The sequence below is a fragment of the Esox lucius genome, chromosome 9 (genome assembly GCF_011004845.1).
Source record: "Esox lucius isolate fEsoLuc1 chromosome 9, fEsoLuc1.pri, whole genome shotgun sequence".
NCBI lineage: Eukaryota > Metazoa > Chordata > Actinopteri > Esociformes > Esocidae > Esox > Esox lucius.
The window spans coordinates 148,148-165,721 of record NC_047577.1 but is presented as its reverse complement, the minus strand read 5'-3'; the positions used below and the strand labels follow the sequence as shown (position 1 = coordinate 165,721).

The 17,574-nt window shown below is 40.9% G+C and overlaps 1 protein-coding gene across 2 annotated transcripts in view; it reads left to right on the top strand.

Annotated features, from left to right (window-relative positions):
- The window catches only part of slc5a10 (solute carrier family 5 member 10), a 58,292-nt gene extending 42,083 nt beyond the window's left edge, over positions 1 to 16,209 (top strand). For both annotated transcript variants that reach the window (XM_034294163.1, XM_029122083.2), the window contains 3 exons: positions 9,939 to 10,154; positions 12,931 to 13,036; positions 15,698 to 16,209. In XM_034294163.1, the coding sequence (XP_034150054.1) occupies positions 9,939 to 10,154; positions 12,931 to 13,036; positions 15,698 to 15,888 (513 nt within the window). In that variant the 3' untranslated portion in view covers positions 15,889 to 16,209. The remainder of the gene's footprint in view (positions 1 to 9,938; positions 10,155 to 12,930; positions 13,037 to 15,697) is intronic.
- Positions 16,210 to 17,574: the final 1,365 nt, after the last annotated feature.

Sequence of the window (17,574 nt, the reverse complement as noted above, 5' to 3'; positions counted from 1 at the left end):
CCAAATCCGAGGCCATGGTCCTCAGTCGGAAAAGGGTGGCTTGCCCACTTCAGGTTGGTGGAGAGTGCCTACCTCAAGTGGAGGAGTTTAAGTATCTAGGGGTCTTGTTCACAAGTGAGGGAAGGATGGAACGGGAGATTGACAGACGAATTGGTGCAGCTTCTGCAGTAATGCGGTCGATGTATTGTTCTGTCGTGGTGAAGAAAGAGCTGAGCCGCAAGGCGAAGCTCTCGATTTACCGGTCAATCTACGTTCCTACTCTCACCTATGGTCATGAGCTTTGGGTCATGACCGAAAGGACAAGATCCCGGATACAGGCGGCCGAAATGAGCTTTCTCCGCAGGGTGGCTGGGCGATCCCTTAGAGATAGGGTGAGAAGCTCGGTCACCCGGGAGGAGCTCAGAGTAGAGCCGCTGCTCCTCCACATCGAGAGGGGTCAGCTGAGGTGGCTTGGGCATCTGTTTCGGACTATGTCTCCCGGCTGGCCTGGCAACGCCTCGGTGTCCCCCCGGAAGAGCTGGAGGAAGTGTCTAGGGAGAGGGAAGTCTGGGTATCTCTGTTTAGACTGCTGCCTCCCGCGACCCGGCCCCGGATAATTGGAAGAAGATGATGATGATGATCAAGCAGTCAGCTGGTATTCGGCCTATAATGGAGTGACCAGCACAGTCACCAGGAGATCAAGCAGTCAGCTGGTATTCTGTCTATAATGGAGTGACCAGCACAGTCACCAGATCTCAACCCTATTGAGCTGCTTGGCCAATCTCATTTGAACATTGGGCGAGACTTAAGATCATCTCTAAATGTGATTCATGGAACTGTCGCACTTGGTCGAAATGAGCGTAGATGTCATCGCAGATTGATGAATCGTATAAAGCTATGGAGGCGAGAACACCCTGCACCTGTCCTTATTTACATATGACACACCTGTAATTTATGCGGGTGTGGCGATCAACAACCTATGAATTGACAGATTTCAACATAAATCACAGCCTGAAACAGCTAATTAACCATTTGTCATTCTCCAGGACAAAATCAGTGCAGTTGCGGAACACTTTCGCGTCTTAGGCCATAGCCGGAGTCCTTTAAAAAAGCAAGCTCTGCCATTGTTAAGGTAACTGCTCAACCCAGAACCACTGGTTTATTTATCCTCTCACTCGTCAATTTAAGACCTGTTTAGCTAATCAAGATGCCAACCACCGAAATTATAATTGCTATTTGTGATCGAAGTATGTTGATACGGCCTGAGTGACTTAAAAAAAGAAAGAGAAAGCAAGTTAATTTGTCTAGCGTATTACACATACAAAGGCATTTCAAATCTTACAAACGCATTAAAAACAGAAATAAGGGAGAAAATGCAGAATAAAGTTAAATAAATAATACAATAATATCCTATGGTAGTGATTCAATATTTAATATTGTGGTACATTTGTGTGTGTTATATTCCCTGTTATTTTTATATTATAATTATAATTGTGGTTGTTGTTACTGAGGCTGTTATGATTGTTGTTTTTCGTGATAATGATGGTCTTATTGTGAATCAAGCGTGATCTTATATTTTGACGTTAGTTTACACGGTCTCCGACCAGACGTGAATTTGATCGTAAGGATACGACAAAGATAATACAGATGAATACCAGCTCTGTCAGTGAAATTATGGTGCGTTCATTTTAAGATCAAATTTGATCATACCAATGTTTCATGAATGAGGGACAATGTGTCTAACCAATAGAACAGTTGACAGGTAACTTGTAGAACAATGTGTTTAACCAATAGAATAGTTGACAGGTAACTTGTAGAACAATGTGTCTAACCAGTAGAACAAATGTGGACAGGTATCTTGTAACTGTAATGGATTACATTAAAAAGTAACCTACCCAACCCTGCCTGTCCACATAATAAGTAATGTAACTTTTTGATTACTCACAGTAACGTAATCAGATTACTTTTATATTAAGAGGAATTAGAAACCAAATAGGAATGGCCTATAACCATTAGAACACCTTTTGTGGGATCAATTAATGTTTCAGTTTACATGGCCAAAACAGAATTAGCATTATACCTTATGTGTTATGTACAGTGCTATGAGAGTCGGCTGTGTGTATATATATAGAGAAAAGTGACCACTGAATAATTTGATACAGGAGTTCTCTATGTAAAACTCAGAAGAATTAATAATCAAAATTATTGTTTAACAGTTGTTAATCTAACGAGTTAGATTAACAACTGATAAATCCCTACTCTGGGATTTATCGGCTGGCTGTTGACTGGCTCTGTGTTATATATCTGGGGGACAGTGGTCACATGGATTTCTAGACCATCATGTGGAAAGATGCGCACACACACATTTACAAACACACACAAAAATGTACATGCACTCACACACAGTCAAACACACACACTTACACAGACACCTAAATACACACACATAGTTTAACACACACACCCTACTTGGTTCTCAATGTGGTTTAAAAGTCTGTGTGAACTCTGACCCTAGATTAGCCAGTACAAACATTACTTTCTCTGCAAAAGAGACGGGCGTGGCACTGCAGTGTGTGTGTGTGTGTGTGTGTGTGTGTGTGTGTGTCATGTGGACTCGAGCAGTCTGGTGTGTGACTCCAGTAGAAAACAGTTACTCAACAGTTTATCACAACTTCAGAAGCAAGGCATCCTGACTAAGGGTTTCTTACTAACTCCTTCCTGAGGGCCTATGTGTTTTTTCTTCAAAAGGTTCAGGGTCAATAGGATACCTAAAAGTTATACAAACAGAGAGAGAGAGTAAAACAGTGTGATGGGGAGAGCCATGGCAAGGTTTTTGTTCCAATAATTTTGCTCACCTAAAAATGCTATGGTCTATTACAAATGGTGATATGTCCTAAGTTGTTTAACACATCTAGATGTGAATACCAGGAAATAAAAGCTGAAATTACTCATCTTTTGATCTTAAATCCAAATGTCTTCAGTGAACATAAATGTCTTCAGTGTTGCTAGACTGGATATTTCAGTGAAATGGTGATGACAGGTATTTATGGGAAAGTGAGGGTTCATTCAGACACACCCTTCCTCGAAATGTATGCAGACCGATGGAGCCTTTAAGGAGTAGAGAGCTTTTAGAGAGTAGAGAGCCTTGAGGAATAGAGAGACTTTTGGAAGCCGAAAGCCTTTTGGGAGCAGAAAGCCTTTTGGGGGCAGAAAGCCTTTTGGGGGTAGAGAGCCTTTAGAGAATAGAGAGCCTTTAGAGAGTAGAGAGCCTTTAGAGAGTAGAGGGCCTTTAGAGAGTAGAGGGCCTTTAGAGGGTAGAGAGCCTTTAGAGAGTAGAGGGCCTTTAGAGAGTAGAGGGCCTTTAGAGAGTAGAGGGCCTTTAGAGAGTAGAGGGCCTTTAGAGAGTAGAGGGCCTTTAGAGAGTAGAGAGCCTTTAGAGAGTAAATTGCCTTTAGGAGTAGCTAGCCTTTAGAGAGTAGAGTAGTGAGCCTTTAGAGAGTAGAGAGCCTTTAGAGAGTAGAGGGCCTTTAGAGAGTAGAGGGCCTTTAGAGAGTAGAGGGCCTTTAGAGAGTAGAGGGCCTTTAGAGAGTAGAGGGCCTTTAGAGAGTAGAGGGCCTTTAGAGAGTAGAGGGCCTTTAGAGAGTAGAGGGCCTTTAGAGAGTAGAGGGCCTTTAGAGAGTAGAGGGCCTTTAGAGAGTAGAGGGCCTTTAGAGAGTAGAGGGCCTTTAGAGAGTAGAGGGCCTTTAGAGAGTAGAGGGCCTTTAGAGAGTAGAGGGCCTTTAGAGAGTAGAGGGCCTTTAGAGAGTAGAGAGCCTTTAGAGAGTAGAGAGCCTTTAGAGAATAGAGGGCCTTTAGAGAGTAGAGGGCCTTTAGAGAGTAGAGGGCCTTTAGAGGGTAGAGGGCCTTTAGGGAGTAGAGGGCCTTTAGGGAGTAGAGGGCCTTTAGGGAGTAGAGGGCCTTTAGAGAGTAGAGAGCCTTTAGAGAGTAGAGGGCCTTTAGAGGGTAGAGGGCCTTTAGAGAGTAGAGGGCCTTTAGAGAGTAGAGGGCCTTTAGGGAGTAGAGGGCCTTTAGAGAGTAGAGGGCCTTTAGGGAGTAGAGGGCCTTTAGAGAGTAGAGAGCCTTTAGGGGGTAGACTCTGACGTGTGGTCTTACTCTGACGTGTGTTCTTACTCTGACGTGTGGTCTTACTCTGACGTGTGGTCTTACTCTGACGTGTGGTCTTACTCTGACGTGTGTTCTTACTCTGACGTGTGGTCTTACTCTGACGTGTGTTCTTACTCTGACGTGTGGTCTTACTCTGACGTGTGGTCTTACTCTGACGTGTGTTCTTACTCTGACGTGTGGTCTTACTCTGACGTGTGTTCTTACTCTGACGTGTGTTCTTACTCTGACGTGTGGTCTTACTCTGACGTGTGTTCTTACTCTGACGTGTGTTCTTACTCTGACGTGTGTTCTTACTCTGACGTGTGTTCTTACTCTGACGTGTGTTCTTACTCTGACGTGTGGTCTTACTCTGACGTGTGTTCTTACTCTGACGTGTGTTCTTACTCTGACGTGTGGTCTTACTCTGACGTGTGGTCTTACTCTGACGTGTGGTCTTGATCTGACGTGTGGTCTTACTCTGACGTGTGTTCTTACTTTAATGTATGCACCATACAAAGCCATGGATTGGCATCTTTATTATTTATGTGACACTGCAACATCACAGTAACCATGGAGGAGATTGATCGTGATTTATTGGTTTGCAGATGTGGTCATTGAGTCAACAGTGGAAGAGACAAGCAGTAGTAGCAAAGCGGATTCAAAATGCCCGAAATGCTGGACTTAAAGCAAGTAAAAGGATTTTATGAGCTATTGCGGAAATTGACCATGAGATGCTCGACAGATTCATGCCATCACACACAAACATATTTTGTTGTTTATCTGTTGTGATTTAATAAAAAATTCAGCAGTACAGTATTTGGGAGTTCTTCTCTTTTTCATTTTACACAAACAGCCACTATACACACATTTGGTTCCACAATTATTTATTAATCTGCAAAAATGTAGGTGCAAAATACAAATGTGCAAAATACAGGTATAAATAACATCTATATTTTTTGTTCCTTTTTTAAGCTTCTCTCAGCACTATTTCCCAGTGTGAATAATGTTCAGCTCACTTAACTTGCAGGATGTTTTCACGTACACCTTATCATTACGGATCGCCAAACGTTTGGGTTATAGTGTTATAGTGTAGAGAGCCTTTATAGTGTAGAGAGCCTTTATAGTGTAGAGAGCCTTTATAGTGTAGAGAGCCTTTATAGTGTAGAGAGCCTTTATAGAGTAGAGAGCCTTTATAGAGTAGAGAGCCTTTATAGAGTAGAGAGCCTTTATAGAGTAGAGAGCCTTTATAGAGTAGAGAGCCTTTATAGAGTAGAGAGCATGGGAGTGTTGAACTGCTGTTGTGCATTCTTAACAACAATGATGGAATTGATGGAATATGACATGTTTTATGCACTGTGGAAGCCAGGGAACTTACAACTGGTATCCCTACTGCAGCCCTGTTGATGTGGACTGGGGCGTATTCCCTACTCTGCTTCCAAAAGTTAACAGTCGTCTGCTTTGTTTTTCTGGCATGGAGGGAGAGGTTGTTATTCCACCACCACAATGCCAGTTTGCATACCGAACCCTAACTCTCCTCCTGTTACTGAAATGGTTTTTCTGGTTTGTTTAGTCTCTCTATAATGATTTCAACCTTGGCAGCCATTTAAATGCAGGTTGCAGTTGAATACAAATAGCTGAATCTCTTAACTCTGGCAGGACTCCAGGTAGAATCATCAATTACAGAACTTCAAATATCAAATAATAAAACATTCTGGAAACTTTCCTAAAATTCTCTGCTTTTCCAGAAATGCTTGTTTTGAGACTCCTTCAACCTAAAGTGAATAAGCAGGAAATCATTCAACTAGGAGTTCGGGGAAAGTTACCAAACTTATGCCATCCTATTATTATCCATAAACGGAGTTTCCGACAACTATATTAGGATACAAATAAGCCTGTAATGAATTGACAAAGAGAGTGGAATTTTTTGGGGTAAAAAACACATTTGGTGTAGTCTGCAGATTTAATAGGGCATCATATTTTTTTTAATTTTACTGTTCAAACATAATAGGGAATAATTAATTATCTTTCACTGTTCAAATCCTGCCATGGATGGTGACTCTGCTGTTGAAATCCTGCCATGGGTGGTGACTCTACTGTTCATATCCTGCCATGGCTGGTGACTCTACTGTTGAAATCCTGCCATGGCTAGTGACTCTACTGTTCAAATCCTGCCATGGGTGGTGACTCTACTGTTCGTATCCTACTATGGCTGGTGACTCTATTGTTCATATCCTGCCATGGGTGGTAACTACTGTTCATATCCTGCCATGGGTGGTGACTCTACCATTCATATCCTGCCTTGGATGGTGGTTCTACCGTTCAAATCCTGCCATGGGTGGTGACTCTACTGTTGAAAACACAGTACGTTGCTGCATCCATGCAAGTTAAAACTCGACCATGCAAAGAGGAAACAATATATAAACAATATCCAGAAACGCTGCAGCCTGATCTAATTTAAGATGGACTGTAGCAAAGCCGAAAACTGACAATTCAAAAGTTGGAAACTATTTTTGGGAATCATGGATACTGTGTCATCCAGGCTAAAGAGAGACCCTAGTTCAAAAGCCAGAATCCGTGATGGTATGGGGGTGTATTAGTGCACATGGCATGGGTGACCTGCAATATCTGCTGAATAATACACAGGTTTTGGAGCAGCATATGCTCCCATCCAGATTGTCTTTTTCAGGGAAGGCCTTGCTTATTTTAGCAAGATAATGCCAAACCACATTCTGCATGTATCACAACAGCATTTCTCCATAGTAAAAGAGTCCGGGTGCTAAACTGGCCTGCCTGCAGTCCAGACCCCGAACTGTTGAGCAGCTGCAATTCTACAGTTCCTTAAGGGAACTCTTAAATCACACATCGGGTCTCGATGACGAATGATGTTGAAGATCAAAATATTTACTGTACATTGTGTAATTTGTTGAGAACAAATGACGTAACAATGATCAACAACATAACAATGGTGAATGGAAACCAACATCACCAACTGATTTAGAACTGGATTCAAACTCACACTGAAAATCAAAGTAAACAATTGAAATCACAAGCAAGCAAGTTCCAGCTTGCATGAATTTCATCTTTGCAAATCATATATGACTCAGTAGTGTGTATGGCCCCCACGTGCCTGTATGCATTCCCCACAAAGTCTATGCATGCTCCTGATGAGACAGGGGATTGGGTCCAGGGGGATCTCCTCCCAGACCTGGATCGGAGCATCAGTGAGCTCCAGGACAATCTGTGGTGCTACTTGGTGGCGATGGATGCACCAATACATAATGTCCCAGATGTTTCTGAATTGGATTCAAGTCTGGGTAACGTGAGGGCCAGTCAATGGCATCAATGCCTTCGTTGTCGAGGAAATGCAAACACTCTCTGGCCACATGAGGCAGGGCATTGTCCCAGGAGGATACCAGGGCCCACTACACCAGCGTAAGGTCTGGATTTCATCCCGGTACCTAACAGCAGTAGGTGTACCGTTGGCTAGCACATGGAGGTCTGTACAACCCTCCAAGTATATGCCTCCCCAGAAATTCACTCACCAACCGCCAAACAGGTCATGCTGAATGATGTTGCAAGAAGCCTGACGTTCACCACGGCGTCTCCAGACTCTTTCACGTCTGGACTGCCTGTGCAACCTGAATGGGCTGCATGTATGCTATCAGTCAGGTAAGATAAGGAGAGTGCAATAGTCTGTGTCCACCACCTGCAAAACTATTCCCTTTTTGGAGGTTGTCTTGCTGTTGCCTCTCCAATGCATCTGTTTTTACTTTCAATTGCAGTAAAACAGGTGACATTGTTTCACAATCGCTCATAACTGGACAGATTTATATCCCGGAAGCTTAACTGACTTAGTGTTATACTGTGATGATTGTGTTCCCTTAATTGTGTTGTGTTGTTAAAATAAGTGGTGATCCCAACTTTTTTGAAACATGTTGCTGGCATCAAATAAAAATTTATTTTTCCAAAAACAATAAAACTTCTCAGTTTCAACATTTGATATGTTGTCTTTCTACTATTTTCAATTAAATACATCTCCGCAAAAAATTAAGAGACCACTGCACCTTTTTCTTTCCTTTCCAAAAAAGTTGAAAAGGAAAGTTTTGAGTGAGGAACAGAAGGGTTCAATTTGCAGTGGTCTCTTAATTCTTTCTGGAGCCGTAAATAGACAAATGATTTACATATCATTGCATTCTGTTTTTATTAGCATTTTACGTAGCGTCCCTTTTTTGGAAACAGAAACACCACTGTTAACACCACTGTTAATATGCCGTGTTTTTGTGATGTAAAAGAATGGGAGAAAGATAAATCATGTCAGAACTTTTTCCTCTTTTAATGTGACCTATAATGTGAACAATTCAATTGAAAAACAAATCTTTGAGGGGGTAAAATGAAGAATAAAAATACAATAACCTGGTTGCATAAGTGTGCACACCCTCTTATAACTGGGGATGTGGCTGTGTTCAGAATTAACCAATCACATTCATATCCATGGTAAATAGAAGTTATTATACACCTGCCATCATTTAAAGTGACTCTGATTAATCACAAATAAAGTTCAGCTGTTCTAGTAGGATTTTCCTGACATTTTCTTAGTTGCATCTCAGAGCAAAAGCCAGGGTCAGCAGAGAGCTTCCAAAGCATCAGAGGGATCTCATTGTTGAAAGATATCAGTCAGGAGTAGGGTTCAAAACAATTTCCAAAGCATTAGATATACCATGGAACACAGTGAAGACAGTCATCATCAAGTGGAGAAAATAGAGACATTACCAAGAACTGGACGTCCCTCCAAAATTGATGGAAAGACTAGAAGAAAACTGGTCAGGGAGGCTTCCAAGAGGCCTACAGCAATATTAAGGGAACTGCAGGAATTTCTGGCAAGTACTGGCTGTGTGCTACATGTGACAACAATCTCCCATATTCTTCATATGAATGGGCTATGGGGTAGGGTGGCAAGACGTAAGCCTTTTCTTACAAAGAAAAACATCCTAGCTCGGCTGAAGTTTGCAAAAACAAACATCAAGTCACCCAAAAGCATGTGGGAAAATGTTTGATGAAACCAAGGTTGAACTTTTTGGCCATAATTCCGAAAGGTATGTTTGGCGCAAAAACTGCACTGCACATCACCCAAAGAACACAATACCCACAGTGAAGCATGGTGGTGGCAGCATCATTGTTCCAAATACCAGGTTATTTTGGCACAAAACCTTCAGGTGTCCGTTAGAAAGCTGAAGACGAAGAGGAAGTTCACCTTTCAGCACGACAACGACCCAAAGCACACATCCAAATCCACAAAAGCATGGCTTCACCAGAAGAAGATTAACGTTTTGGAATGGCCCAGCCAGAGCCCAGACCTGAATCCAATTGAACATCTGTGGGTTGATCTGAAGAGGGCTGTGCACAGGAGATGTCCTCACAATCTGAGCGCTTTTGCAAAGAAGATGTGCCATGCTAATAGACTCCAACCCAAAAAGACTTAGTGCTTTAATACAATCAAAAGGTGCTTCAACAAAGTATTAGTTTAAGGGTGTTTGTTTTTTATTTTTCCCCCTCAAAGATTTCAGGTTTTTTTTCAATTGAATTTCACGTTATAGGTCACATTAAAAGTAGAAAAGGTTCTGACATGATTTATCTTTGTCTCATTCTTGTACATCACAAGAACCTGCTGTTTTAACAGGGGTGTGTAGATGTTTTATACCCACTGTATATTGAAATATAAATCTGTTATAGATCAGAATTCAATCCAAAAAAAAAACTTGTTGGTACTTAATGTATTACGTGTGTGTGTGTGTGTGTGTGTGTGTGTGTTTGTGTAGGGAGCATTCTGGGGTCTGATGGTAGGGCTGGTAGTTGGTGTGTGTCGGATGGTTCTGGAGTTTGCGTTCCCTCCTCCCCGTTGTGGTATCCATGACGATGCCCCATCTGTCCTGCGGTCAGTTCACTACCTTCACTTCGCCATTATCCTCTGCATCCTGTCTGCTGCTGTTGTCGTGGTGATATCACTGCTGACTCCTCCCCCAACTGAGGAACAGGTATGGTGTCCCTTAATATTCAACCTAAATCAGCTGAATACAACTTGACTATGTTGTTGTTGATAATATGCTTGTTAATGTAGACCTTGTTACTGTCCATGTGGTTTTGTTGTTGTTTTTTATATTATTGTTTTGGTTTACACTGTTTTTACTGATTTTTATTTGTTGTTTTGTATAATATTGTTTTGGTTTGATATTTTACTCTGTGATTATTGATTTTATTTGGAACCCTCAAAGCGGGATCAGTCCCTGCATTTCCTGGTGTCTAAACATAAACAAATGCCATGCCAATGCCAAAAAAACAAATACCATACTAATGCCAAAGAAAACAAATACCATGCCATGCCAACATAAAACCAATTCCATGCAATGCCAATTCCAAACCTAAACAAATCCCATGCCAATGCCAAACATAAACAAATACCATGCCATGCCAAAATAAAACCAATTCCATGCAATGCCAATGCCAAACATAAACAAATACCATGCCAATTTGTATGCCAAACAAAACCAATACCATGCCAGTGCCAAAAATAAACAATTACCATGCCAGTGCCAAACATAAACAATTACAATGTCTATGCCAAACATAAACAAAAACCATGCCAAATTTAAATGTCTATGCCAATGCCTATGCGCCAAAGTAAATCTACATAATAAATTGTACAAATTCAGTCCATACCCAACAGCGTCTTGTGTAAGGAAAACAGAACGTCTGGCACATTTATTATAAAAGTCTCTTCAACGAATACTGTTCAGAATTATATATTCCTTTCACCTAAACAGTTTGATATTCCCCTCAAAAAAATTAAATGAAATAAAAATAGAGCTCTTTGTTTCCTGCTAAAAGATTTCAAAAGCTCCCACTGGAACAGGCCTGCCAACGTGACCTGCCAGCGTGACCTGCCAGCGTGACCTGCCAGCTGGCAGTTCAACCAAGGACTAAAACCCAATCTATAATAACAATCTGAGTATAGCTGCATATAATTAGGAACAATTATTTATATTGTATTTATATGTATGAGACCTCATTCAATTAGTTTTTTACTACATCAACAACACTTTATTTCATGAAACCATGAAATGGTGACAGAAGAAAATAACCAGGTTCCACACAAACCTATAGCAGGTGAAGCATGGGTGTTTAATGGTTCAAACCTATAGCAGGTGAAGCATGGGTGTTTAATGGTTCAAACCTATAGCAGGTGAAGCATGGGTGTTTAATGGTTCAAACCTATAGCAGGTGAAGCATGGGTGTTTAATGGTTCAAACCTAGAGCACATGATGCATGGGTGTTTAATGGTTCAAACCTATAGCAGGAAAAGCATGGGTGTTTAATGGTTCAAACCTATAGCAGGTGAAGCATGGGTGTTTAATGGTTCAAACCTATAGCAGGTAAAGCATGGGTGTTTAATGGTTCAAACCTATAGCAGGTGAAGCATGGGTGTTTAATGGTTCAAACCTATAGCAGGTGAAGCATGGGTGTTTAGTGGTTCAAACCTATAGCACATGATGCATGGGTGTTTAATGGTTCAAACCTATAGCAGGTAAAGCATGGGTGTTTAATGGTTCAAACCTATAGCAGGTGAAGCATGGGTGTTTAATGGTTCAAACCTATAGCAGGTGAAGCATGGGTGTTTAGTGGTTCAAACCTATAGCACATGATGCATGGGTGTTTAATGGTTCAAACCTATAGCAGGTGAAGCATGGGTGTTTAATGGTTCAAACCTATAGCAGGTGAAGCATGGGTGTTTAGTGGTTCAAACCTATAGCACATGATGCATGGGTGTTTAATGGTTCAAACCTATAGCATGTGATGCATGGGTGTTTAATGGTTCAAACCTATAGCATGTGATGCATGGGTGTTTAATGGTTCAAACCTATAGCATGTGAAGCATGGGTGTTTAATGGTTCAAACCTATAGCACATGATGCATGGGTGTTTAATGGTTCAAACCTATAGCATGTGATGCATGGGTGTTTAATGGTTCAAACCTATAGCATGTGATGCATGGGTGTTTAATGGTTCAAACCTATAGCATGTGATGCATGGGTGTTTAATGGTTCAAACCTATAGCACATGATGCATGGGTTCAACCCTGGGCCTAGTGACCAAAGAGAGCTCCATCGATGTGTGTTGTATTGTTGGATGTCAGAGCTGTGTAATAACTGTTTGGACCGACTGGTCAGCACTCTCAACCCATCCACACCTCTACATAAGCCAATTGAGATGCAGTCAATGTCTATCTGTAGAGTACAGCTGTAACAGTACAGCTCCCGCAATCATAGGTTTTGAGCCAAACATCCACCATTTGTCTCAGTGCCAAGCATGTTATGTACCTTATCCTGTAACCATGCTATTATTCTCCTGTTAATCTGTCACTTTAACCATGCTAATATTCTCCTGTTAATTTGTCCCTGTAACCATGCTAATATTCTCCTGTTAATCTGTCCCTTTAACCATGCTAATATTCTCCTGTTAATCTGTCCCTTTAACCATGCTAATATTCTCCTGTTAATCTGTCCCTTTAACCATGCTAATATTCTCCTGTTAATCTGTCCCTTTAACCATGCTAATATTCTCCTGGTAATCTGTCCCTTTAACCATGCTAATATTCTCCTGTTAATTTGTCCCTTTAACCATGCTAATATTCTCCTGTTAATTTCTCCTTGTAAGCATAATGACAGTTTCTTGTTAATTTGTCTTTATAAGCATGCTAATATTCTCTTGTTAATTTGATGTTTTTGACTATGTTTTTGTTGTTGATGTTGTTTAGGTGTGTAACCTGACATGGTGGACTCTGATTGAAGAGGAACAAAGACAAATCCCTCTCCAGAAAGTTTCCTCTGTCAGCTCATCTGACCGCACACACCAGACACAAGGTGACCGCACACACCAGACACAAGGTGACCACACACCAGACACAAGGTGACCGCATACCAGACACAAGGTGACCGCATACCAGACACAAGGTGACCACACACACCAGACACAAGGTGACCGCACACCAGACACAAGGTGACCGCACACCAGACACAAGGTGACCGCACACCAGACACAAGGTGACCACACCCACCAGACACAAGGTGACCACACCCACCAGACACAAGGTGACCGCACACCAGACACAAGGTGACCGCACACCAGACACAAGGTGACCGCACACCAGACACAAGGTGACCACACCCACCAGACACAAGGTGACCACACCCACCAGACACAAGGTGACCGCACACCAGACACAAGGTGACCGCACACCAGACACAAGGTGACCGCACACCAGACACAAGGTGACCACACCCACCAGACACAAGGTGACCACACCCACCAGACACAAGGTGACCGCATACCAGACACAAGGTGACCGCATACCAGACACAAGGTGACCACACACACCAGGCACAAGGTGACCGCACACACCAGGCACAAGGTGACCGCACACACCAGACACAAGGTGACCACACACGCGCACACGCACATGCACGCACACACACACATACATGCAAGCACACACACACACACACACACACACATGCACACACATACATACACACACCCTCTCTCTATCTATCTTGAATCCATTTATCTGTGGAATCTGTCTGAACATGCTTTGGTGCTTGGAAACCAGGAAATAGGTGGCATCTACTTTCCCATCTGGTACGTATACAGGTACAAGAGAACTGCTTCACTAATATTGTTCTTCATTCAAAGTTATGTTAGACTTCTTAAGGTATTTATAGGTCTTCCTTTTGGTATGGCCGTTTGTCAAAAATCCCCTGCTTCTGATTTCATAACAACCTGGTATTCACCTCCATATTGAATCAATGGTAACTGGTAAACAGGGCAATGTATGACAAGGCAGGATTTGCCAAAACAATTTTAATTTAGTGTAGTGAAAAAACAGATACATAAAGATAGGGTCAAAATACCGTTCTTTTTTGTAGGAACACTCCCACTGTTACAAATATGCTTTAAAATATGCTACAATTTATATGATGAAATACAAGGTTGCTGCAGTTTGACAGAATTGTCAGGTTTAGAGTTAGGGATTGCTAATGTATAAAGCATGACATATGGTTATGAATGCTTTGTATTATGTAGTTATTATGAAGTCATTATGAAGGCATTATCAATCACTAATAAGCTGATGTAATGGGAGACCAAGAAAACAAATAATCCAACATTTTTTTAATTGTTTTCTGAACAAAAACAATGACGGCTCTCTTACATTTAATTACCAGTTGTGCACAATGACCCGTGATTCCACTATAAAACACATAATGAACGAGTGGGGATGTACAGAGTCAGCTGACCCTAGAGTGGAGTGCCTGGCCAGGAAGCCAGTAGGTTCTACTCCAGTTGGTAGAGCTGTGTGAATTCTCCTTTTGTTTGTGTAGGTTCTACTCCAGTGGGTAGAGCTGTGTGAATTCTCCTTTTGTTTGTGTAGGTTCTACTCCAGTGGGTAGAGCTGTGTGAATTCTCCTTTTGTTTGTGTAGGTTCTACTCCAGTTCTACTCACACTTATTTATATAGCCCTTTCTACAACAGCAGGTATCATAAAATGCTTTTACAAGAACACCCGGCCTTAAACCCCAAGGACCAAACAACAGTAGTGTTGAATTTCAGTGGCTAGGAAGAAACCTAGAGAGGACCCAGGCTCAGTGGGGTGACCAGTCCTCTTCTGGCTGTGCCGGGTGAAAATTATCCAATTGGAATAATTAATAAACGCATCAGGGCTAAATCCAGAGTCTATTTAAATTTAGACCAGGTCAGAATCATGACCAGATGGACAAGGACAGGGACAACACAGAGGAGGGAGGAGGTGTCAGTACAGTGGCAGCTGAAATCGTCAGGTATCGTCTTGATTTGCAACACAACCAGGAGGATTTTGGACAGGGACAGCAACGGGCCCCTCAAACCAGGTACTCCGCAGGTGTGGACCAGGAATTCATGTCCTCCTAAAGTTTAAACGATTTATAGTGGAGAAAGAGAACTTAGTGGGGAAGGAGAACTGACCCTACTCCCCAGCACAATAGTGTAGCAGCGTAAGATCTTGGGACTGAGCTGTGTGAATTCTCCTTTTGTTTGTGTAGGTTCTACTCCAGTGGGTAGAGCTGTGTGAATTCTCCTTTTGTTTGTGTAGGTTCTACTCCAGTGGGTAGAGCTGTGTGAATTCTCCTTTTGTTTGTGTAGGTTCTACTCCAGTGGGTAGAGCTGTGTGAATTCTCCTTTTGTTTGTGTAGGTTCTACTCCAGTGGGTAGAGCTGTGTGAATTCTCCTTTTGTTTGTGTAGGTTCTACTCCAGTGGGTAGAGCTGTGTGAATTCTCCTTTTGTTTGTGTAGGTTCTACTCCAGTGGGTAGAGCTGTGTGAATTCTCCTTTTGTTTGTGTAGGTTCTACTCCAGTGGGTAGAGCTGTGTGAATTCTCCTTTTGTTTGTGTAGGTTCTACTCCGGTGCGTAGAGCTGTGTGAATTCTCCTTTTGTTTGTGTAGGTTCTACTACGGTGGGTAGAGCTATGTGAATTCTCCTTTTGTTTGTGTAGGTTCTACTCCGGTGCGTAGAGCTGTGTGCAACCGGGCAGCAGGGCTGTGCAGCTCAGAGTCGGGGCCAGTGGAGGAGGTTCTACCCAGGATCCCCAGCGTTAGGGAGAGCGTCTTCTGGTCTCGGTTCTGCTGCATCAATGCCATACTGCTCATCAGTGTTAACATATTCCTCTATGCTTATTATGCCTGATAATCCCTGATCTTTAACCACTGTCCTCTAAATCCTGTAATGATAGATACTGTCTCCAAAGGATTTCTCTTATTTGTGTTGCCTAAGATAATTGTTGTTTGTTAAACATCACATGTAATAATAGTAGAAAAAATTGTGTTGTCCGCACAGTGTGAAGATATTTGGCGTCAACACACGAAAAACATAAAAAGAAACATTATACAACTCAAAAGTAGGAAAGTTCTAGAGTGCAGTTTAATTAATATTATAGATGTTTGTATATTGTTATTTTTAAACATTGTATATTATCATAGAACAATAAAGACGTTTCTATGTTATTATAATTAAAAATAATATAAATTATAGAAAGGTTAAGATGTTCCTATGCTAATAGTGTTTAATGTAATATAGAATAATGTAATGTCATAGATGTATGTATTGTATGGTAATTGTTTAATGGTCTTGTGATTGCTCAGCTTTTTCTTAATGTAAATGAGAATCATTAATAAACATGAGGCAACATCTTGTAAATGCAGAGGAGAATCTTTATTGTCACAAGGTTTGTTGTTTAGATTAAGTTAACATTAGACTTCAGGGGTTGGGGGAAGATATTACACCCACTATAGGTCACCATCAAATCCTATGTTATGTAAATAGCACCCATAGCAAATACATACATGGCAACCACGCCCATAGCCCCAGTAAACACCCATAGCAGGTTGCATCGATACTAGATTCTCTTTTAGAAAATAGTGCCTTATTGGAGATGAGAGCCACTTTGTTTGCCAGACGTAGCAATCAGCAATAATAATTTGATTTTAGATGGTTGGCCTTCTGACAGGTTCTCCCACCTCCACAAAGAAACTCTGAAGCTCTGATAGTGTCCATTGGGTTGTTGGTCACCTCCTACTATGTATCCAATCAATTATTATCATCAGTTATTGCAAATTAATTTAGAACAGTTTGATCATGGACTTTTTATATTTGATCTGTGGCAAAACCCCTGATTAAATCCATTTTGATTTCATGTTGTAACAATGATCTTATGTTTTGCTTTATAACTCAACAGTATTAGAACGATATATTCATTATATGTAATACTCATAGCAATGACATATATGATAACAATTGTGTTCATATTATAACTTAAAAGTATAAAAACTATATCATTGTATATAATGTGATAATGTGTGATATATAATAGCATATATCTTTATATAATTAACAAGCAGTATAATAACTATATCATAATTGTATATAATATAAAAATCCATAATACCTTATAATAACATATTACTTGATATGATAACTACGTAGGATAGAAACTATACAATAATAATTAATAATACTTACATTAATAATAATTATAATAAAAATATTATAAAAACAAGGCTTTACATAATAACCATAAAGTATAATAAAAATAATAAAGAAATATCAATAACATTGAGACTAGAATAGATTCATTCACTATGATGTATTTTTGTGTATATGTTCTTTGCATGTCTGTTTGTGTTTGTTGGGTATTTGTTTTTGCGATTTGTGTATTTGTCCATGTGCACGTTTGTTTTTTGTGTGTACTTGTGTTGGTGTGTGTGTGTGAGTGGGTGATGTGTGTGAGTAAGTATTTTTTTCTGTAAGGATTATGCTGTTTTATGTAGGGTTTATAATGGGCTATGTGGGTGTTATAAATGTTTTATGTACGGG